The sequence below is a fragment of the Citrus clementina genome, unplaced genomic scaffold (assembly GCF_000493195.1).
Source record: "Citrus clementina cultivar Clemenules unplaced genomic scaffold, Citrus_clementina_v1.0 scaffold_3, whole genome shotgun sequence".
NCBI lineage: Eukaryota > Viridiplantae > Streptophyta > Magnoliopsida > Sapindales > Rutaceae > Citrus > Citrus x clementina.
In genome coordinates this window covers 4,662,052-4,684,465 of record NW_006262339.1, presented here as the reverse complement: position 1 = coordinate 4,684,465, position 22,414 = coordinate 4,662,052, and the positions used below count along the sequence as shown (strand labels likewise).

The 22,414-nt window shown below is 35.4% G+C and overlaps 4 protein-coding genes across 7 annotated transcripts; 3 read left to right on the top strand and 1 right to left on the bottom strand.

Annotated features, from left to right (window-relative positions):
* The first annotated feature begins 306 nt into the window (after positions 1-306).
* On the top strand, positions 307-5,406 carry LOC18048139 (decapping nuclease DXO homolog, chloroplastic). Its single transcript, XM_006440091.2, has 13 exons — positions 307-967; positions 1,232-1,473; positions 1,573-1,638; positions 1,762-1,840; positions 1,998-2,077; positions 2,178-2,201; positions 2,636-2,760; positions 2,974-3,190; positions 3,312-3,365; positions 4,073-4,119; positions 4,424-4,508; positions 4,783-4,846; positions 4,965-5,406. Exons 1-13 carry the CDS (start codon positions 508-510, stop codon positions 5,075-5,077), a joined length of 1,656 nt encoding a protein of 551 aa, XP_006440154.2. The 5' UTR covers positions 307-507; the 3' UTR covers positions 5,078-5,406.
* Positions 5,407-6,308: 902 nt separating this feature from the next.
* Positions 6,309-8,789, top strand: LOC18048137 (coiled-coil domain-containing protein 97). Of its 2 annotated transcripts, none has more exons than XM_024189935.1 (3): positions 6,309-6,727; positions 6,862-7,355; positions 8,346-8,789. In XM_024189935.1, the coding sequence occupies exons 1-3, from the start codon at positions 6,562-6,564 to the stop codon at positions 8,598-8,600; spliced, it is 915 nt and encodes a 304-aa protein (XP_024045703.1). In that variant the 5' UTR covers positions 6,309-6,561; the 3' UTR covers positions 8,601-8,789. The 2 variants fall into 2 exon arrangements, with proteins under 2 accessions (XP_024045703.1, XP_006440149.1); XM_006440086.2 differs by having other exon boundaries at positions 6,862-7,382.
* A 1,028-nt stretch (positions 8,790-9,817) lies between these two features.
* LOC18048136 (casein kinase II subunit beta-1) lies at positions 9,818-13,751 on the top strand. Of its 3 annotated transcripts, none has more exons than XM_006440083.2 (5): positions 9,818-10,640; positions 12,158-12,376; positions 12,698-12,807; positions 12,905-13,070; positions 13,389-13,751. In XM_006440083.2, the coding sequence occupies exons 1-5, from the start codon at positions 10,412-10,414 to the stop codon at positions 13,517-13,519; spliced, it is 855 nt and encodes a 284-aa protein (XP_006440146.1). In that variant the 5' UTR covers positions 9,818-10,411; the 3' UTR covers positions 13,520-13,751. The 3 variants fall into 3 exon arrangements, with proteins under 3 accessions (XP_006440146.1, XP_006440147.1, XP_006440145.1); XM_006440084.2 differs by having other exon boundaries at positions 9,819-10,640; positions 12,161-12,376; XM_006440082.2 differs by having other exon boundaries at positions 9,819-10,640; positions 12,905-13,067.
* A 6,045-nt stretch (positions 13,752-19,796) lies between these two features.
* LOC18048135 (60S ribosomal protein L37a) lies at positions 19,797-21,253 on the bottom strand. The gene is made up of 5 exons (XM_006440080.2): positions 21,166-21,253; positions 20,652-20,691; positions 20,373-20,461; positions 20,192-20,274; positions 19,797-20,107 (listed from the first exon to the last, which is right to left on the bottom strand). Exons 1-5 carry the CDS (start codon positions 21,166-21,168, stop codon positions 20,044-20,046), a joined length of 279 nt encoding a protein of 92 aa, XP_006440143.1. The 5' UTR covers positions 21,169-21,253; the 3' UTR covers positions 19,797-20,043.
* Positions 21,254-22,414: the final 1,161 nt, after the last annotated feature.

Below are 22,414 nucleotides of genomic sequence, written 5' to 3'. Positions count from 1 at the left end.
ATCTCTTTTAAACTTTTATTGTAAATACATATCAATCCTAAATTCTTTAATTATTTTCTACTCATTACATTATTTGTATCTCCGCAACTCAAAACTCTTATAATTTTCTTAAAAAGAATATTTTTCATTTAAGATTTAAATATAAATATAAATCATATGATAAAGAGGGTGTAAAAACTTTATTAAAAAAATCTATTTAATTAAATTTTTATTCAAAATAAAAACTAAATTAATTTGTTTTTTTTATTATTTAAGTAATTTCAATAAGAAAGAAGTTTTGTGATGAATTTTTTATATAGAAAGGGTTACTCTGAAAACTCAATAATCAATTTATTGAGCCGCTCAAGGCCCAAAAGATATATTCATATACCTAATCGGATCGTACTATCCGAGTCCGCATACTGCTTCGCCATCGGCATCAACAAGGCAAGACTCGACTCCGGCACCCGTAAATTCGTAAAAAGTAAAACTCAGAACAATCTCTCAATCGTTCACCCAAAAACCTCAATGGATTTCCCGGACCAAGACGTGGATGTTTTCGGGGAGGAATACGGAAACAACCACGAACTAGAAGGCGGAACCCACGAGTCGTCGGCTTCCTCATCGTCTTCATCCTCCTCTACCTCATCATCACGATCGTCGTCATCATCGGCGTCGTCTTCTTCAAACGGCAGTGGTGGGGGAGAGTCCAGCAGCGCCAGTGGAAGCGCAAGCAGCGGAGGAGGAGCTGCTGGATTAGGAGTAGAAGGAGGAGGAGAAGAAGAGAGTGGAGAGGAAGTAGAGAATACTCTTAATTTGAATAGCAAAAATTACGAAGATTATAATTATAATCATACTAGGGACCTTTTTGGTGATGACGACGACGACGACGAAGTAGTAGTAGTCGAAGAAGATGATAAAGATCTGTTCGGTTCTGATAACGAAGCTTACTGTAGAACCTCTGCCATTAGCCCTTACCCTATCCCTGGTAATTACTAACTTTTTATCTATTCTTTTAGGTTTATTACTGGATTTTGAGCTATTTGCCTTCATCTTTATTAGGTTTTTTTTTTCTCAATTTTGTTGATTTCTTTTATTTGTAAATTTGCAGTGTGTGCTGGTTTTGCACCTTACTAATTATTTTGTTTTGCTATTTTCCAGTAGTTTAAAACATTCTGGGTTAAACAGTCTAGTATTTTGTACCATTAGTGTTGTAACAAAATTTCGTTTTACTCAAAAATTTCATTCACAGTATTGCCTGTTGTACGCAATAATAACAACCATGGTGGACGAGGGGGTTTTGGACGTGGTCGATGGCCAAATGATAGAGGAGGTGTGGGCATTCTTCCTCGACCTGGATATCCTCCAAGGCAGGGAGGTTATGGCCATGGCTCAAGATTCTCAAATGGTCGCCAGGATGAACGATTTGTTTCTGAATTTAAGCTTTCAAGGAGTGAAGAAACTTTGTCTAGAAAAGTTGTTGCTTTTCAAGAGGTGATCCAAGTTCCTCTTCTTTTATTTATGTATTTGTCTATTGAGTTTGTTGTTTTTCATTGCTTTTCTTTTGCTGTATTGGTCTATTCAATCCAATAGCCATGTGAGCTTGCACAATATAGTCGAGTAGAAGGTGGTGATGTCTACTTCGATGATCGCAGCTTGGTAAGCTTTCAGGAACCTGTTCTCAAAGAGGTTTACTAAATTACTTTTTGTAGGGTCCTTTTACGTGTGATTATTTGTGCTGATTGTAAGCTCTTTCCTGTGCTTTTCGTTTCATACTTCTAGAGGCTTTTCAAACGTCTCATTTCTGAGGATGTTGGAGCTGATCTAAATGAAGGTTTTGATACTTTTATTGAGAAAAAAGGTATTGCGTGTTGTTGGCAATGTTGCAATCACTGCCTTTTAGCATTGGGATAATATATTATCAATTATATTTCCTTCTATATGTATATCTTTGGGTTTATGCTATGAGGGGTAATGCATTTGACTAACACTGTTTTTACTTCTCTTCTTTTAACCAGAGTTGGGCTCTGAGGGATTTGGCGACTTGCTTTCTTGCATAAGAAACAGAAATATCCCGCTTCAGAACATGCATTTTGTGGTATAAAGAGTGGTTAATAGCTTTAGCTCTCATATTCCTACCATGCTTTTATAAAAGTCTTAAAATTAATATATGCCTTCTCCTCCTGTTTTCTTTGCAGACTTTCCGTAACAATCTTAACAAGGTAATTGCTGCCTCTGGATAATTGATTACAATTAGTTTAATATTCTTTGACATTCTCAATGACTATCTTAAACGGATCTTGAACTTTTAGTTCCTGGTTCAGTCAGCGTTTTTAATTCTCTTTACTGAAATTGTTAACGAATCTTTAGAGGACAGTTGAATGATTGTTTTTATGAGATGCTTATGGTATGGATAAAAAGTTTGCAGCACTAACACATAAATATGAATTTGGCTTTATAGACTTTATTCTTAGGGGATTAATGTCCGACATATGATTAGATAGACTGAAATTGTATCCCCTGTTTGTTTTAATAAATTGAAATATAATAAAAGTTTTGTCAGCCTATCATTCTAGCATCAGCTAGCTAACTTATGCTGGTTTCTTTCCACGAGCTCTTTTGGTTGACGAATGACTTCTTTCTTGTTTTTCTGCAGATACTAGCTACTGCTTATATCCGAAATGAGGCTTGGGCAATGGGAGTCCATAAAAGGAATGGGGTCGTCTATCTTGATGTGCACAAAGTACAAGAAAGGCCAAAAAGTGAGTTGGATCGCCGAAGGTACTAGACTTCAGTGATTTACTCTGAAATAAATGCCTTAGGACTGAAAGTTTGGGGGATCTTTAATATAATAATGGTGATTAGTTGCACCCCATCTGGTTGGTTCGGTATTTCTTGATAAAACTAACTGTAGTTGGCCATTATTTCTTTTGTCACTTCTAGTATGGATTCAATTGAATCATGTTTCATTCTAGTTTTGAATTGTTTGTTTAGATGTTACTGGGGTTATTGTTTCGAGAGCCTTGCCACTGAAGATCCTAGAAGAGCTGACGGAGAAGGGATACATCATATTGATGCCAATGTTGAATTCTGTGCTGTGATGAAAACCAAATTAGGGGCTCATCGTCTTTTGATGGGTGCTGAAATGGATTGCTGTGACTCAACTGATGATGGAAGGAGGTTTTATGTGGAGTTAAAGACAAGTCGTGAGGTTGGTGCACATGCTTGTATTGTTTCAGACTTATGGCTCATTTTGTTTCCTTATTGGGTTTTCCATTTTGGAACATTACCAGTTTGCTGGTAACATTGTAATCATCTTTCTCATATTGCAGCTGGATTATCATACTGAAGAAAGATTTGAGAGAGAGAAACTGCTCAAGTTTTGGGTACATTTGATTCCTATACTGGCTTTGAATTTATGTTTCTTTTCTTTTATTTGGTATAATTGTATTAGTTGCTAGGAGTTTGTTGGAAGATTGGCATGTATAATAACATAGTCGTAGATGTCCTTATGTTGTCATGTACAATTACATATTTGTAGATTAAATCTTATATTATATCCATGTACGATAGGCATTTCGATCATTTGACTTCACAATCCGTCTTTCAAGAACAAAATCTTTCTAATTACAAAGTTCAACAAATCTACAAATGAGAGTCAGCATCTCATTTGCTAATTAAGCACCACAGGCACAAAAATGAAGAAGTCGCACAATTTCCCGAGGGCAAAGTTCCAGAAATACATTGAGGTTTCAGACATTTATTTCCAATCTCAAGGAGATAGGTTTCAATTCTTAAAATGTCTGTCCATACCCCATCACTCATTCTCAGCAGATCCTTTAATAATGCAAATGGGGGAAAGCTCTAGTATTTAACAGGATATGAATAAAACCAATGATATTTCTGGCATCATAAATCAATATTTCAAATGTTATATAATGGCACTATATATTTCTTCAGGGATATAACTTTGTTGTTGTAAATTGCTGGACATAATATCTTAGTCCAGAATTTTCTCTTGTTCTTAAATGCAGTTTTCTTCCATTGTCTTGTTAGAAGTGATGATACTCATTTTTGTTATCTCTTGTTTCAGATTCAATCTTTCCTGGCTGGTGTTCCATTTATCGTTGTTGGATTTAGGTAACTTTCACCTTTACTGCTTCCAGTCTTCACTGAAGACTCCTCAGCCTTCTTGCAAGAAACACTACATCAACTTTCAATCGGAAACGTTAAGAATGAATGTGTTGAAAAAAGTAGCACAAGTGTGCTTTTCCATCCAGTGGGTTGCCAGCAGAAAAATATGATTGTGGCCTGTTCTCTCCCTCCTCTGTCTTAAAGCATATGTGCTTACTATGTTCAGTTTCATGAATCATTTGGTATCGAAGCATTTTGTTATCCTCAGCCTGAGTTAAAAATTTGTAATATTATATCAATGTTGACGCAGGGATGATGCAGGTCGACTTGTTCGTACAGAGAGACTAAGAACCAAAGATATTACTCACAGAGTGAAAATGAAGAATTATTGGCAGGTGAATTTGCGTGAATTGCATGTGAATTAATCCTCTTGCTTCATGGTTGCTTACCAGTGATTCCTCTACCTTTGATGAATTTATTGTTAGTTTAACTCTTACTTCTTTTGCCCGAAATGGTGTATTAATGTTCGTTTTTTTTTTTAAAAAACTCTTTTTGGGTAAAAAAATCAAGCTGTTTCCATCTTCTTATGTCTTGTTTCAGTCAATATTTTCTAGTGTAAATGTTGGATTTTGCTTGCGCCATTTTCCTGACTGAAAATTGGTTGTTCAGGGTGGAGTTTGTTTGGCATTTGCTGATGAGGTATTATGCTGGCTCTATGGAACAGTAAAAGAAAGTGAGACTCTGACCTTCATCTCAGAAAATCTGTTATCTTCCTTTGTAGCAATGCTTTGTCTTGGATCGAATAATTTTACGATAATAAAATGCAACTGTTGTGATTGTGTTACTTTCAGATGAAGATTACACATTGCATTTTAATCCACCATCCAACCGACTGGAGCTTCTACAAGCCTCTTCTTGCCCAGAGTCAATTACTTGCCACGTCGAGCAATTACAAAATATTTAGATACTTGACTTGATGATACTTCAATAATTGAAATACAAGATACGAGGGGAGTTATAATTGAAATACAGGAATGAAAGGAGGGTAGTTTAAATATTGGTGGTATCAGGATATTTGCTTCAAAAAGCTGTTGTAATTTTGAGATAAAAGAACTGTGCACTTGCGAAATTACATATATGCCAAGCCAAGCTTAGTAGCTTACCCCAAAAATAGGTTGGGGGTGCAATTGACACCACAATTGAGTGGGGAATTCTTGTTTCTCTTAACAGGATCATCTGGATCTTTGTAAATTATTTTATGAATGAAACAAAGATCCATTCTTCTGATTGTAATCGATTGTTCAGTCTAGCGTGCCTTTCCAGTTCAAGTACTTAGAAGGAAGGTGTCTTTTAGGGATGATAGAAAATCTGGTCCGACCCGAGCATGTACTCTAAATGTTTGGGCCGAGTCCGGACTTCTCTTAAAAAATCTGAACTCGAATCCAAAGCACAAAAAAATTAAAAAACTTAAAAATATATATATTATTTTAAGTAAAATATAATTTTTAAATATATTTACCCCTTTCATACATATATCTAAAGTGTTAATAGTGTTACACATTTTAAGTTTTTATCTTAAAAAATTTTCTAAACGATGAAACATTCATTAATTAGTTAGTGAAATATTATAATTAATTTATTTAAATCTTATTAAAAATTAATTATTTAATAAATGGTACATCATTTAGAATAAACTATTTATCACTACTCTTAAAGTTGTGAATCATTTAACCAAATCAAAATTTATTTAATGAATGGCAATACCACATCCAACAAAAAAGGAAAAAAAATCAAAATTTATAAATTATAAAGTTGTAAAGCATAATAAATAATTTTTTTTAAAAAAAAACATATAATGTAAAATTTGAACATTTAGGTTGTTTGGCGAAGTCCAAAAAAAAAAAAATTAATCCGACAAAAGGCATACTAGGGCGAGGCTCAGACTTTGCTAAGCCCAATCCGAACCCGACATTTTGTCATCCACAATGTTTTTCATGACAAAATTTTACATTTATTCATAAAAGTATTTTCTCACGTAAAAATTTATTTGAAATTTTTTTAAAGACAGAAATAAAGTATTTATTTAACAAAAATTATAAAATTTTAATTCCGGATGTAACGTAACATATCATGTATGAATAATAAATGCTATTTATTATTTTTGCTGCATAAAATTAAAAAAGAAAATGCTTGAAGTGAAATATGAAGAAAATCCAATGTCACGTGATTCTCACAAGCCACCAGTTCCGCGACGGCTGAAAAGATACAACGACGCCATCGGCGCCCATCCAATATACTTTTATTTATACATCGCCGCCATGGAGGGAGTGACGGGAAAAGATACTTGTCTGTACAACAGTATAATACGAAGGAAACAAACAAGCAACTAAAAAGGAGCGAAATAATCAGGCTTTTGTTGTATTATTGTTGTTGCGCTGGTGGGAGAGAATGGAGAGAAAAGTGAAGGAGGAATCAATGGAAAGCATAACGTCGAGACTTTCGTGTCTGGATCACCTCTACTTTCCTCGTGCCCTACAATCCAACGCCGCCACTCCCTCTCAACGCAAATCAATCCTCCTCGACCTCCTCTCCAGAGACGCCGCCGTTTTCCTAGGTATTGCCGTTGTCTTACCATATTCCTGATAATTTTATCTCTCTTTTTCTTTATTATTATTATTGTCATTATTTTTAAGAAAGCTTTAAATATGTTTGTTAACAGTCTGATTTAGTTTTATATTTTTATTTCAGAAAGATATGGATCGGAATTGACTTCTGATGAGCTTGGTGAGTTTGATCCACTGAATAATGACTATGAGATAAATTGGCACTTAAAGAATCTTAGGAGCAAGATGAATCCAACTTCAGAGGACTTGCGGTCGAGGTCTGTCGCGGTGAAGAACCGGAGGCTTGCGTACCTTAATAGACTGATACATGATGGGCACTACTTCTCCGAGGACGCTATGAGGGAGAGGGAGCCCTATTTGCATCATGAGTATGTGGGGAAGTTTCGGGATTTGAGTGAACGGGATATGGCAAGGCCAGGGGAGCGCTGGTCTGAGACTTTGATGAGGAGATCGGAGGAAGCAGTTTTGATTGCAAAGATTAGGGAGGAGCAGCAGAGGTTGGGTGTGGCTGAAAGGGAATGGATTGGTAACGAAAGAAACCAACAAGAAGAAGAAGAGGAGGACGAGGACGACGAAGAAGAGGACGATGATGAGGACGAGGATGAAGCAGTGAAAAATGCAAGTTGGGTTGCACACTCCACTGAGGTAATTTATTCTTCCCTTGAAAATTTTCAGTTCCATAGTCATTTTCTGTGTTGTTTCTTTAAAGATGTTGCATAACCTGCTAGTTGTTATTTAGTCATCTATAATTGTGAAGATCTACAGTAGAGCATGAAGTAGGTGCACACGCTAACTAAGGAGACATTACGAATTGTGTTATGAATTATGAAGGGATGCCCTTCAGCAAACATATGATTGCTGCCACACATATTCAAAGATTCTCCACCTTGTTTAGGTTTCTTTGATGATAAGAAGATATTACAAAAGACTTCCTATTGAAATTCAATGGGTTTAGTATAAATAGATTATGCTGAAAACTGACCTATTTGGAACAAGGATATAATACATTATGAAGAAGGATAGAATTTAACTGCATAGCAGCTTAGTCTGTTTCTGATTAAATCTCACCTTACAATGATGCCTATTTCACTAGGGTGAGTCAATATGGATATTATTGTGTGCCATTATTTTGTTGGTCTTGTCTATCTTCTTTGATGATGAGAGAGATAATGAGTTACTTTGTTAGTCTCCTCAAAACCAGGAGGAACAGAGGTAATATTGGGGGTTGGGGCTATGTCCTTTATCTTTATTTTGTTGATTTGAATAGAATTGAAGGCAAGCAGAAAGTATATTAATTATCAAATTGGATGCTTTGCTTGCCTTGTTTTCTCTCATGTTGAAGCAGTAATGAGACAAAGAGCATGCTAACAAAAGAAGGTTAAGGTCGACCATTACCATGTTTTTCAAGGTGGTTCTCAAATGAATAACATAACGTTCCTGTAGATTATGATTCAAAATCTGTGATTTGAGCTCATGATTTTTGCTTCTCGAGTTATAATTTTGATGTATCTGCATTTGCCTTCTCTTTTGTTTCTGAAGCTTGGTTATTAGTCATTTTTAGTTACCTCAAAATGATCAAAGGTTGTTTTTGACACTTGTGACCTTTAGATGGTTGTTAATCATTCTGCTGCAAGCAACAGTGCCCACTCCCCAGCAGAGCACAATCAGGAGGTAGCACCATCTGTAGAAGAGACTCAAGATTTGATGGAACAGTTCACCTACATCATGCAGCAGAAGTTTCTGTCAGGTGAAGATCATCAGCATTTTGATTACTCTAAAATAGATACTGATGAGACACTGGATGATCACTGGCTCAGAGAAGTGAGTCAGGATGCAGAGGAGAAGTATTTTGCCGAAGATTAAGAAGAATGGCAGCCCATTATCTTGTTGCTGCTTCTTTGACCTGGTGCATACTTCTTGTTTACGGTTTTAGAAACTAATTACTGTAATTATATGCCAGATTTTGTTTTGTGTAAATGATGTGTGATCACATGTTTGTTCCTTTAACCAAGTAGGCCCCCATAAAGCTGGAATGGCATTGTTCCTTGTCAATTCTGATTCTGATTCTGATTCTTTGCTTGGTGTTCGAAGCTAGTAAATTGATTTTAAGAAAATGTGAAAAACAAGTGGGAGAAAGTAGACAAATTGAAGGCAGTCAAGGTGCTGCACTGGAAATCTGTCCAAGTCGGTATTGGGCATAGGTTACAGCCGAGCATTATACTTGAATCAAGTCTATGATCAAAATAAATCTTGGATGAAAAGGCCATTGTTGGATTTTTTTTTTTTTGGCATTATCTTCAGTGTGCTTTGGGTAAAATGGATGGCTTAATGGAATGAGAAGATGACGAGATAATTCGATTTTAGCGAAGGGTTGGCGAAGGATTTAGCAAAGTCTCCTGTTTGTATAAGAGTAGACAATAGGGTAGTTGTGGTGGTGAAGGGTCGTGGTGTTTCCACGTACTGTTTGAAGAGGTTATCGAGAGATTTGACTAAAGGCAAATTGTTTTCACAGTTTTTATGATCGTTCTGGGAGAGTCAGTTTTGGACAAGTAAAATAAATAAATAAATAAATGACAAGCTGAGTAGTTGGTCTCGATGGACTAACAGATTCGACGGTTCCACTTTGCAACGAATATACTTTATTTTGTTAATTTGCATGAAGTCAATTGCTGCACATAATTCTCATTCCCTTGAGTCGAAATCAGCAAAAAGGATAGGACAAAGAGCAACTACAAAAGCGTTTGCTTCACTGATCAACGCATATTCTAATGTGCGTAAGCTCTTATACAATTCACCATTTGGCAATATAATGAAATAAACAAAATAAAAACTAAAGGACATATGACAATTTATGATACTATCAGCTTAAATATCACATTAATAGGTATAAATTTTTATGTATTGACCTTGCAAATATAGCAATTATCATAACCCTTTGGTGGGCATTCTCTTTGCGGTTTCAATACTTTGGCACGTGAGGCGGGGAATGTTTCTTGAGCCAGACAGAACTATGCATACAAGTCATGGATATCGTGCCGGTAACCCTTTTAAGCTAAGCTGACGACGTCCTTCCATTTTTTCCACTTAAATTGGCTTTATTCGCAAACAAAAAAAATCTCTGCTACAAAACCCTACCATCACCGCTCACCACTTCATTATCAAACGACGTTAAGATCTTCGATCAATGACATTTCCCACCCATCGGGTACCCCCAATTCCTGGTGGGACCACAATTTTCTAATCACACGCCACGTGTCCCCACATATTCCCCTATAAAATATCTCACTAACCGCATCAAAACCCCCCTCAACTATAAAGTAAAGGAACCAAACTGTCCCCGCCGATTTATCGGCCTCCTCGCCGGAACCTTACGAAAAAAAATATATATATTATTCTTCCGATTTTATCCCACTATCCCTCTCTCTTCCTCTCTAAATCTGTCATTCTCTTTGCCCTGTTTTTTTAACTCAATAATAATCTCTAGCAAGAGACAGCATGGGCTGAGCCGCTAAGCCTTATATATATATATATATAAAAAAAAAAACACACACACAAACTGCTTCCCATCAAAAACCCTAGGCAGGGTTAGTGTGGTAATTTCTCGCGCCATGTGTCGGTGGTAATCGTGTAGCCTTTAATTAAAAAAAATCGTCATCGGCGAAGGAGGATACAAGATGTATAGAGAGAGAGGGACCGGTGGGTCCAAGTCGGAAGTGGTTGTCGGACCAGTTGATCGGAAGCGGATTAACGATGCATTAGATAAGCAGCTGGAGAGATCTTCGCCCTCCACTTCGAGAACGACGATCAACGGCAAGGATATGTCCGTTCTCTTGGGGAAGCATCCGGCTGATCATCAGCGAGACTCTCGCTCCGCTTCTCTCTCCAAAAATCATGCTTCTGATGGTAAAATCCGTATTCATGCATCAGATAAGCATAAATATTTGTCCTTTTATTTAGAAGTTTTTGCCCTTTTATGTATATTTGTTTCTTTATCATAAATTTGATTTTATTTGTTATTTGAAATATCTTATTTTTTATTAAATTGAGAATTTTTTCTGTTTGTTTGTTTGTTTGTTTGGTAAGTGAACGGGAAAAAAAATCCTTTTTTGTAAGATTTTTTTTTGGTTATTTTACATTTCTTATTGTGGAGGTGAAGGATCCCAAAGCTAGTATCAATGTTGGTGTGGTTGATTCTAAGAAACGGCAGCTGCCAGAGACTATAAAAAGTTGTCTTTTGCATGTTTTCTAGAGTTTGCAATTACTCAAGGATGTGCAACATGATTGTCGACTATGAATGTGGGAATTGATTTGTTTGATTGAATTGGTTTTGTTTTATAAAATATTAGTGAGTGAATGCATTGACGCAACTGGGTTCTCGAACTCTAGAAGACGTAACTCTTTAGTTTTGTTTCTTTAAAGTTTGAAATTGATAAGTCATTATGTTAGAGAGAGTTAATGTTTTAATTTACTGTTTTGCGATTGCTGAGATGGGCATCTGTCATTTTGCTAGTGTTGGATGATAAAATGATTTAAACAAGTCACTTTCATGTTGCTTGTGAGAATTCTTGCTCTACCAAAACAGAACTAACATTTTGGGCCAAAAAAAAAGGGAACGGGAATGTGATGGAGTGGGGTTTTCTTAAGAGTATGCTTTGCTTTTAGACAAGCTTCATCTTTTATACATGTTATATCTGTTTAAAAATGATATTCTCTTTCAAAAATTTTTAACTTGGAAGCACTGTTACCTTTAATGAGAACGTGAAAATGAAATATATTATCTCATTATACTTCTAAAATGGTAAAAATTTTGTAATGACTTATTTGGTCTTTGATGGAACTATAACTGAGGGGTCAGATTGGAACTTTGGATTAATAAATTTTAGTATTTGTGCCACATGCATCCTACTTTTTCTATGTCTGTGTCTTGCTTTGCACTCTAGACAACCTCAATTCTAGTTTTCTGTTTCTGCAATAATTTCATATGGATATTTACCATTAAACTTCCATGATCAATTTATTTAATTTGCTTACTCTAGATTTGAATTTTGTGCTCCGACTGCTATTATGCTGCTTTTTCTATTGGTTAATCTTATTATTAAGAAATAAAACAAGTCTTTGCACTCTAGACGACCTCAATTCTTGTTTTCTACTTTTGAGCTATGTGATAGCCCATTCTCTGTTTGTGAAATGATTTCATATGGATATTTGCTATTAAACTGCCATGATCAATTTATTTTCCATTGGTTAATTTTATTATTAAGAAATAGAATGAGTCCTTTGAATGCCTAGCACCTTTATCTTTTTTTTCCCCTTTCAATTTCTATGTTTCATTTTCTTAAACCATTCTCGTGCTTTATAATACTTCACCTGCTTTTTTTCATCAGTTCCTTGATGCAAACACTTATCTGATTTGGCTGTAGAAGAATCTGAAACAGACAGTGAAGAGTCAGATGTCAGTGGTTCTGAGGGAGATGACACATCTTGGATCTCATGGTTTTGCAATCTTCGAGGAAATGAATTCTTCTGTGAAGTGGATGATGACTATATACAAGATGATTTTAACCTCTGTGGGCTAAGCGGTCAAGTTCCATATTATGATTATGCACTTGACTTGATTTTGGATGTTGAGTCCTCTCATGGTAAGCTTGTGTAGTAAGGATGCATTGCATTTTTGTTTCATTGTTTGCATATTTTCTTGTTGAAGTCTGTTATGTAAATTAAGTGATTGCTGTTTTAGTTAAGTTATGATTCTTCACACTAATTCATACTGTTGCAATGTTGCTCCAATTTCATAATTAAGTTATATTGTTATTAGGCGGCTCTTGATTGAATTCTGTTGTTCTGATTGTCTTCACAAAATCAGTCATGTCTTGCTGATGCGTTGGCTGTATACATAGTGTCATTCGTCCTTTTTTTTTTTTTCCTGGGTGACCAAAAATTTAATTTTTTGGAATTTATAGGTGAAATGTTCACTGAAGAACAAAATGAATTAGTTGAATCTGCAGCAGAGATGCTTTATGGTCTAATTCATGCTCGATACATACTGACTACCAAAGGAATGGCTGCTATGGTGAGATTTTGCTCTCAATAATCTGTTGGAAGTTCTGTGCATTCATTAACCAAAATGTAGGCACTGGATAGCACTAATGGCTATGGAATTTTTGCAGCTGGACAAGTACAAGAACTATGACTTTGGGAGATGTCCCAGGGTCTACTGCTGTGGACAACCCTGCCTTCCGGTTGGTCAATCGGACATTCCTCGTTCAAGCACTGTGAAAATATACTGCCCCAGATGTGAAGATATTTACTACCCTAGGTCCAAGTATCAAGGTAGTATCCTTCAAAATTTCTTTTTGTCTTTTCTGTGATATTGTTTATTTCTATTTACTTCTGACCTTTAGGGTGATAAAACCAGAAGTTTCGCCAGATACAAATGTTTAAGGGGATGGCTGTTTGTATAATTTGTTTGATAACTTACATGTCGTCTATGAATTGGCTTCATATATTTTGGTTCTGGCATGTGATTTATTTTTGTTTCAACTGAGACTAGTGCATGATAGTTGTGGAGTTAAGTCAATCTTTTTAGTCCAACACCCTGTGCTTGGGGCATTGCTTTGCAAATATTTCCTAAGTTTCTTTAACTGTATCTAGACATTGATGGAGCCTATTTTGGAACGACGTTTCCTCACCTCTTCCTGATGACTTACGGGCACCTCAAGCCACAAAAGGCAGTACAGAGCTATGCTCCTAGAGTATTTGGGTTCAAGATTCACAAGCCATGATATGCTGAAATGGGAAAAGCTCAAGAGTCTTCAGCCAAATTGTGTATCACTTGGCTTCCATTTGGAAGTATGCTTTTGGTAGTCTTCGTTATTATAACAATGTAGGCTTCCTTTTCTTATATATTTTGAATAGTATCATAAGCAAATTTCACCAGCATGTGAAGCGATTATTTGTTTTCAATTTTAGCGGCCTAAGCTTCTCTGCAACTTGGGTTCTTTTTGGTGGAGTTAAGTTCTTTACTTGCCACGTAGTGTCGTCTTCCATCATGCCTTTAATTCTTTGTTCGTAACTGCCACTTTGATTGACGACTTTTTTTGTGTTTGTTGCCCTCACATTTCAAGCACCCACACAGCGGAGTAACCCTCTGTTATTGGATTCAAGCGGCATTATGCGTGCTGTCTTGTATTTGTTTCATCATCGAACTTAATAAACGCAAGAAATCTAATTAAACACATTAGTATTTAATATGTTTTACTTCAACGCTCATATCAAAAATCTAAACATCGAAATTTCTACGCCCATCGTAATTTCAAACATTACCTCACTAGGGGTTGTACGTTATTATAACTTTTGTCCAATTATAAGATGTATAATTTTAAATGAGAAAATTAAATATTATAACTTTTAAATGAATGGCAAAACTTTAAAATAGAATTTTAATTATTAATTTTAATAATGCCCCCAGTTAATACATTCATTTTCTATTGTAAAAATTGTACTTTTACCCTATATATATATATATATATATATATATATATATATTAGCTAAATTTGTATTCATTCAGATATCAAAAAAACATTAATTAATAAAAGAACCAATCGTCGCAAGAAGGAGATCCGCTTTTCTTGCAACAAGGGCTGCGATGCATTTGGATTCCGTAAGCACAATAATAGGTTGAAGCACGCTCTGTGGAAGTTTGGATGTGAAGATTGCCCACATTGATTCCGATTGTTGGAGGATTTGCTCGACCATGTCGCTTGATTGCATTCTGATGGCATGAAATTGTTTTACAGTTTCTGCTCGTAATTTTAGGATTAATTTTAATCAGAAACTTGTGGCGACGGCACATACACTTGCTATTTTGAGATTGATGGGAGATAATTTTTTTTTGAAAAAAATAAAATTTTAAAAAAGTCATTACACATGTTTTAAAACTAATTATTGTTAGCAGTCAGAAACCCGTTGTGCTGGATAGACTTGCGTCCGTCTTCAGAGATTGTCATCAAAATTCTGTTCTTTCAGAAGAAAAATGCTTTTTCGGATCTCTATCTCGTTCTCAATTATAAATGGCGAATTGGTCAAAACTCGATGGCGACCTTCTTTTTATCACCAGATTATTTTGTCGGGTAAAAGCTTGTTTAGTCTTTATATTATGAAGTTAGTGTCCATTTAGTCCCTGTATTTTTAAAAACACCTCAAAACATCCCTACTACTAAATATTGACACTTATGCCATTATTTTCTTTTATTTTAACTTGCTTTTACAATATTACATTTTTACAATAATGTTTCTTTTGTGGATATTAATAAAAAATCAAATTATCAAATTAAACTCAAAAATAAAATAAAAACAAAAAATGTATATATTAATTTTTGTGAAAGGTCACGTATGTCTAAAAAATTAATATCGTAAAAAATTAAATTATCAATTTTTTTAGAAAAATTAATATTTTAACTCAAGAGTGTGTTCCACAAAAATTAATATATTTTATTTTATTATTTTTTTTTTGTGTTAAACTGGTAATTTATTTTTTTCTTTTTAATAATGTCTAAAAATTATTATAATATGGCAATATTATAAAAATAAGTTAAAAGGAACAAAAGATAATGGCAAAAGTGTCAATAATTTAATGGTAGGGATGGTTTGAGGTATTTTTAAAAATATAGGGACTAAACGGGCACTAACTTCAAAATATAGGGACTAAACGAGCTTTTACCCTATTTTGTCATTATCGAGTTGTTGGTTATTGACATCAGAAAAAAGATTGTGTTTTGATGACACTATTTAGGGTAAAAGCTCGTTTAGTCCCTATATTTTGAAGTTAGTGCCCGTTTAGTCCCTATATTTTTAAAAATACCTCAAATCATCCATACCATTAAATTATTGACACTTTTGCCATTATCTTTTGTTCCTTTTAACTTATTTTTATAATATTGCCCTATTATAATAATTTTTTAGACATTATTAAAAAGAAAAAAATAACCCTATTATAATAATTTTTTTAGACATTATTAAAAAGAAAAAAATAAATTACCAGTTTAACACCAAAAAATAAAATAAAATAAATAAATATATATTAATTTTTGTGGAACACACTCTTGAGTTAAAATATTAATTTTTCTACAAAAATTGATAATGTAATTTTTTACGATATTAATTTTTTAGACATACGTGAGCTTCCACAAAAATTAATATTTACCTTTTTTGTTTTTATTTTATTTTTGAGTTTAATTTGATAATTTAATTTTTTATTAATATCCAAAAAAGAAACATTATTGTAAAAATGTAATATTGTAAAAGCAAGTTAAAAATAATAAAAAATAATGGCATAAGTGTCAATATTTAGTAGCAGGGACGTTTTGAGGTGTTTTTAAAAATACAGGGACTAAATGGACACTAACCTCATAATATAGGGACTAAACAAGCTTTTACCCCACTATTTATGGTAGTACAGGTAAATTATTGGCTTATTTTAGACCAGGTTTTAAATCTTGGATTAGGGGTGGGTATATTTTAACTGAACCGATCTAAATCGATCCAAACCAACCATTTGGATCGGTTTGGATCGGTTTCATTAGTAAAAAAACTGGTTTCGATTTATTGGATTGCAAACCGACATCACTCAGTTTGGATTTCGGTTTGGAAGGATTCCAAACCGATTCAAACCGATCCAATCCAGAAATATTATATAATTACATTATATTCTAAGTTAAGCAATCTAACTAATTATATTTATCATTTTATGCAGATTTTGACAAATCAAAAGTAATTGGGCCATAAATTTTGACGGACAAGATGCACAATATTTTAATTGTCAAAAGTTGTTCAAGTTTATTTTAATTTTGTGAGTTTGTTTTGAATAAACATGTTAAGAACTTGTTTATTAGGATGTATTATGCTGTAAACTTGTATGGATGTATCTTTGAATTGTTATGTAGATATCAAAGTAGATATGAATAATATAAAAGAGGTATCAATTTGGATTACGGACACAAAAAAATAACAAATAATTTAGGTAAAATAATATAAAAGAAGTGGAATTTTAGCTAATAAGTTCAAACTGGATCCAAACCGATCCAATCGGTTTGGATCGGTTCGGTTTGAAAAAATTTTAGGTTGATATCGGTTTGAAAATATTTCAAACCAATTAGTTTGGATCGGTTTGAGAATATGTCCCAAACCGATCCAAACCGAATTTGCCCACCCCTATCTTGGATCTAGAGATGGCAAAAGTCCGGGTCGGGTCCGGGTTTAGAGCTGCCCGGGACCGACCCGGATATCAAATGTAGCTACCCGGACCCGCACCGTGCCCGGAATTTTTTTATGCGGGCCGGGCACGGGTTTTTTCCGGGTTTTCTCTACCCGGATTTGAGTGGTGATAACTGATGAATTTGAGTGGTCATAATATATGGGACAAAATCAGAAACGCACATATTACATATAGCTTCGAAATTCACTGATTAAAGATATTGAAATGAGGATTCATTAAAAGCCTTTTTCCCACTTGCAAACCCAACTTGCAAGTAGATGTAGAATGCATTGATAATTATGGTGGTGATGATGCTGAAAACAATGATGGCTTTGTGTCTGAGGATCTTGGAGAGAGCATGAATAAAAACCACAATGACTACTCTCATGGCTGGTTACTATCGGGAGATGAACAAGACAACGTTGAAGAAGAGTTCTGGAAGGCTGCGGAGGACCAACAACCTGAGTCTACTAAAGATGTCTGTGTGATGGAAAAAGATTCCCAATCTCAAGACCAGCATGCCCCAGATGTCAAAATATCTGCCAGGACGGGAGTTGGCTTGCAAGAGCTGCTGGAAATTATTGATGAAAGGCTGAAGACACTGGACGATTAGCAAAAGTCTCCAAATGTAGTTGAAAGGGATTTCTTTAATAAAAAATGGAGGCCTCCTCGCACAGAGGACAGTAGTGTGGCTGTTCAATAATAGTAGGATGTGTTATTGATTGCGACGCACCATGTGTTGGGATGGAACAAGGGCTCAAAAGGTATTCTCTCTTCCAAGTTCCACTGCTAATATTTTTGTTGTGGAAGGAAAGCATGTGGCATGGAGAGGGATAAGAATTTGTGCTGGAATCATTTGATACGAACAGGAAAATTGTTGAAATAAGCCTGATGAATTCATCTTCACTTGGAGGAGCATTCTGGTGCATGCTGAACCATGCTTGGGCCGGGAGAGTTCAGATGTCTGTGGGAAGCGGTTTTGTAGTTTTGTTTCGGCTTTGGTCTTTTTTCATACATCTTTGTAGTGCCTGTGAAACATCAGAAAATATTTTGTGCAAATAAAATTTGTGTGAACCGTGAAGATTTATTACTTCTAAAAATGAGAAGAAAAGAATAATTTTATACACCAAAGATCCAGAGATGAACTAAATGCTGCAAGCATCACTCGCTCGCTCCAGTCATCTCCGTTAAGTTATGACGATCAATTTAGCTCACCGCCAGACTGCTGTTTGCCGACACTTGGGAGTCGACGCGTGCTAGTCATTTTCTTTATCTGCCCCGTCTCATTCCCATTCGGCTATTCCAGTATTGGTGGAGAGACGGAGGGAGGAGGTGCCGATTCTGATTTCTGAGACTTGTCCCGAATTGGCGATTTAGGGTTGGTTGGCCGGTTGGGTTTGGGGGAAATTGGGTAAAGAAAAAATGCAATTTTCATTTTATATATATATATATATATATATTTTACTTAATAAAAAAGCGGGCACGGGTCCGGGTTCCGGGTTCTTGGTGCTGTGACCGGACCCGTGCCCGGAAACAGCCGGGCATTGAAAATCAATGCCCGGATCCGCCTTTTTCATGCATGCGGGCCGGATTTTACCCGGACCGCATGTGCCGGGTCCGGTCCGGATCCGGTCCGGGCGGGCTTTTCTGCCATCTCTACTTGGATCACATTGCACCCCACCCCTCCACCACCGACGACTCGGGAGTTCTGCGATGTTGTTTTATCACAAAAATAAGTTTCGTGCCATTGATTTTTTTAGGATAATGGTTTGTGAGTTCAGCGCCGATATGTATGCCAATCCAACTGTCCTTCAGCCAGTGGCTCGTATGCCGCGTGGAGGACTTATAGGAGTTAAAAAATCTGGAGAAATTATATCTGGTAGAATCAGAAGATGAAGAAACCCATCGAAGATGGGTATCTCAGTGTGCACCTGGTGATTTTGTGATATTGGCATTAAAAGCATTGGCAGATCAAGTTATTTTTACTAGCTTATAAAACTTCGATCACCGAAAAAGTCAACTCCTCAAACTCAAGCCCAAACCCCAGAAAAACGAAGATCGAGAAACAAAAAATCAATCTTGAATTTAAGAGAACAATATGGCTATTGAGATGTAGATAGCAGTGGTGATAGATTAGAGTTGGCTTGGTGGTGCAGACGGATGACCGCGTCATTTATAATAAAAGATGGATGTCAGTTTGAATCCTATCCACTTGAATCACCATTTCTATCAAATTGAGTTGTTGATGGAGTGCTTTAATCCAGCATACCTTGACATATCAGAAAGATGGCTCGACGTAGGAGCCTAGGTTTCTGTGGCTTGGAACTAATGGAAAGAGTTGCATCCATAACTTGGCTTCTTACTAAAAATAACAGTACTAAATGAACTGTTTGTAGAGACAACTCTCGCTCATTCATTGATTTGTATTCACCATTTAGATTCCCCACCCATCCCATGCTTCTTTTCACTTGTGGAACTCTCCAGTAATAGGAACGAAGGTGTACCGTGGAAAGGGAATCACATTTTTCCTCCAAAATCAGAATCTGATTTGAAAGGAAATTCCCTTACTTGTATCTAATGCAAATCCTTTGTGTTCATGGTTGTAACATATGAAAGCACGTCCAGATATATGATAACAACTTGTTTGTATCGTAAGGTCTCAAATGTATCCAAACAATTTGAGACGGGAATAAACTGGTTTAGAGTTTCAAATGAGGTGTCTGATGCGTATAAATTAACTTTGCAGAGCATAAAAATATAATTATTGGTTGGTTGCAGCAGAACAGCAGCACAAGGCATAACGGTATTATAAAACAATTTAATCAACCCACTAGATAACATAATTTCATAGGAAAACCCACTAGATAACATAATTTCATAGGAAAAATAGCGAATGAACATCTCAAGAGTCAAAACACAGCCAAAAGTTTCATGTTCCAACAACCAATTGTTTTGCATCTAGAAATAAAGCAACATCAAAAATGATTTAAGGTTGTATCCGAAACTAAAGATCAAACGACCTAAGACACGGGAGTAAGCCAATGGTGGCAAGCTCAGCTTTCAGTTTGCTCCCTCAACCTACGGATTGTGCTCCTCACAGTCACAGCACTAGCAGTGCTGCAAAATTAACAACACCACCAGTTACTACTTGGACAGCTAAAAATAAAAGATACGGAGAAGCAGTTCAAAGAATATCCTTACTTCAAAGTGTAGGCACCGCCTGCCTTGACTTTCCCACAGTCCTTGCAGCCCCAAATGCCAACAGCTTTCCTCTTCACCGCATACTGCAGCAGAAAGTATAGGTTTGAAACCAAGATCAGTCCTAACACTGGCAAACAATATTAATCACAATAGGCTCAATATATAACCATGGATGGCATACCTTCCCGCAAAATTCGCAGAAATATTTGCTATGCTGACTAACCTCCATCTTCTTAATTTGCTTCCTCAAACTGGCACCATAACGGGTACCTGCATCAAGAGGTAAACCATGAATCCAAGCTCATAGAGATCAACCAAAACTTGATATTAAACAACAGCACAAGTGATAAATATCAAATTTATTTCCAACCTCCATTTATTACACCCCACAGCAAACAAAAAATAATAATAATAATAAAACGAGAGTGAAGCAAGATTTGAATAATAAGTTGGCACCTACCATACTTTCCAACGATTCCAGCCTTCTTCGTACGCTTGGTCTGCACCAAAGAAAAATGATTCAGCTTAGAACACCACATAGAAAAGATACTCACATATGCAGACAGAGCAAGACATACACACTCAAACACAGTAATTCCACATTCCAAATACTCTTTTTTTATGTATTATATATAAAACCATTAATTTGGAAACCTATAATGTAGTGAAAGTGATCATATCTTATAAGGAACTGAGACAAAACAAGGCATCAATTTTTCAATTTGGGAAATGAGCAGAAATATTTTAAAACAACAAAATTCAAATTTATAAACATTAAACAAATTTGAAAAACAAAACCACTCCTAGTCCTAATTCCACAAATACAGATGAAGATTAAGGAAAAAAAAAAGGAAAAATCAAGTCAAATCGACAAATCAGAATCACGAGAAATTTTATACACATTTGTATTTCTTTATCATCATTAACAAACAGACCAAAATCTAAACAGAGAGAAAGAGAGAGCGAGGTAGTACCATTGTGGCGTTGGAGCGAAGGTCTGTAGCTCTTCAACAAGCAGCGGCTGTTTGAGACGTAGAGCGACAAAAGAAACCCTAACCCCAGCGCATGCATTTTGTTCGGATTTTATATAGCGGTGGAATGTCGAGTCGGGTTAAAAAACCGGGTCAAGTGGATTGGATAACTTTCTCCTAGAATGGAGCGGGTCAACTTAAAGAAGAACGAACGAGTAAGCCCAGCCCCCAGCGGGCAGCCTGAGTCCTACTATCACGTTTAATCGAGCCGAGATGAGAATGAGAATGAAACTATGAAAGCCCAAAAGCAACACATCATATGACTTTAGTCAAAGGCAATTCATGTCCCATAACGAAGCCCAGGCCCCATGTCGTTTTATTTATTGAGTTAAAATAGCATAATTGCTTATTTGCTTTCGTATCTTATTCCAGTTTTGAAGACTGGGATTTTCATTTTTACTTTCTGCCATCTCAGTTCATAAAATTACATTAATATGAAAGTTAAAAAGAAAAAGTAAAATGTATTTGCATATCACTGATTCTATAAGATAAAATGTATTTGCATAGGTTTATTTTGGATTTTCCCCCATTCACTATTTTTAAATTACTTCATTATTTCTTTTAATTTTAGACTACTCATATTTTTTTATTAAGAAGATTAAAAAAAAAAAATCATCAATCCACTCTCTCTTTTTTTTCGTATCTTTGAAATAAAAATAGAGTAACTTGTAGTTTTCAAAAGTAAAAAGTAATAATTTGAAGATTGTCAATTAAAGAGAAGGTAATCTAAAATTATAATAGCCAACATAAGATAATACTAAAGTTTCATAAGTTCAAACCTCCACTTGTTGCAACAAAATTTCCCTGGCCATCTAACAAGCCAAGTGATTGGTGGACAGTTCCATTGCCCACAATATGATTTCGAAAAATATAACCTAATAACAAAAGATTCAATTCAAAAGATTTACTCTATGCTCTCCTAGAAAATACCCTTTCTAACAGACCAAATTAATTATTACATACTGTAAAGAAGAAAACATGAGAGTCAAATAAAATTATAATTTAAAAAAAAAAGTGTGAACGCATGTATGAAATACCAACTTTAGGATGTAATTATCTTAATTATGAAAAAACAAAAGAAGCATAAAAGACGTTATAAGAATTTTAAACAATCATACAAGTCCTCACAGTATTCTCTAATTCTTTATTTAACATCTTCTATTGTTAATAATAATGTAGCATAATAATTAAT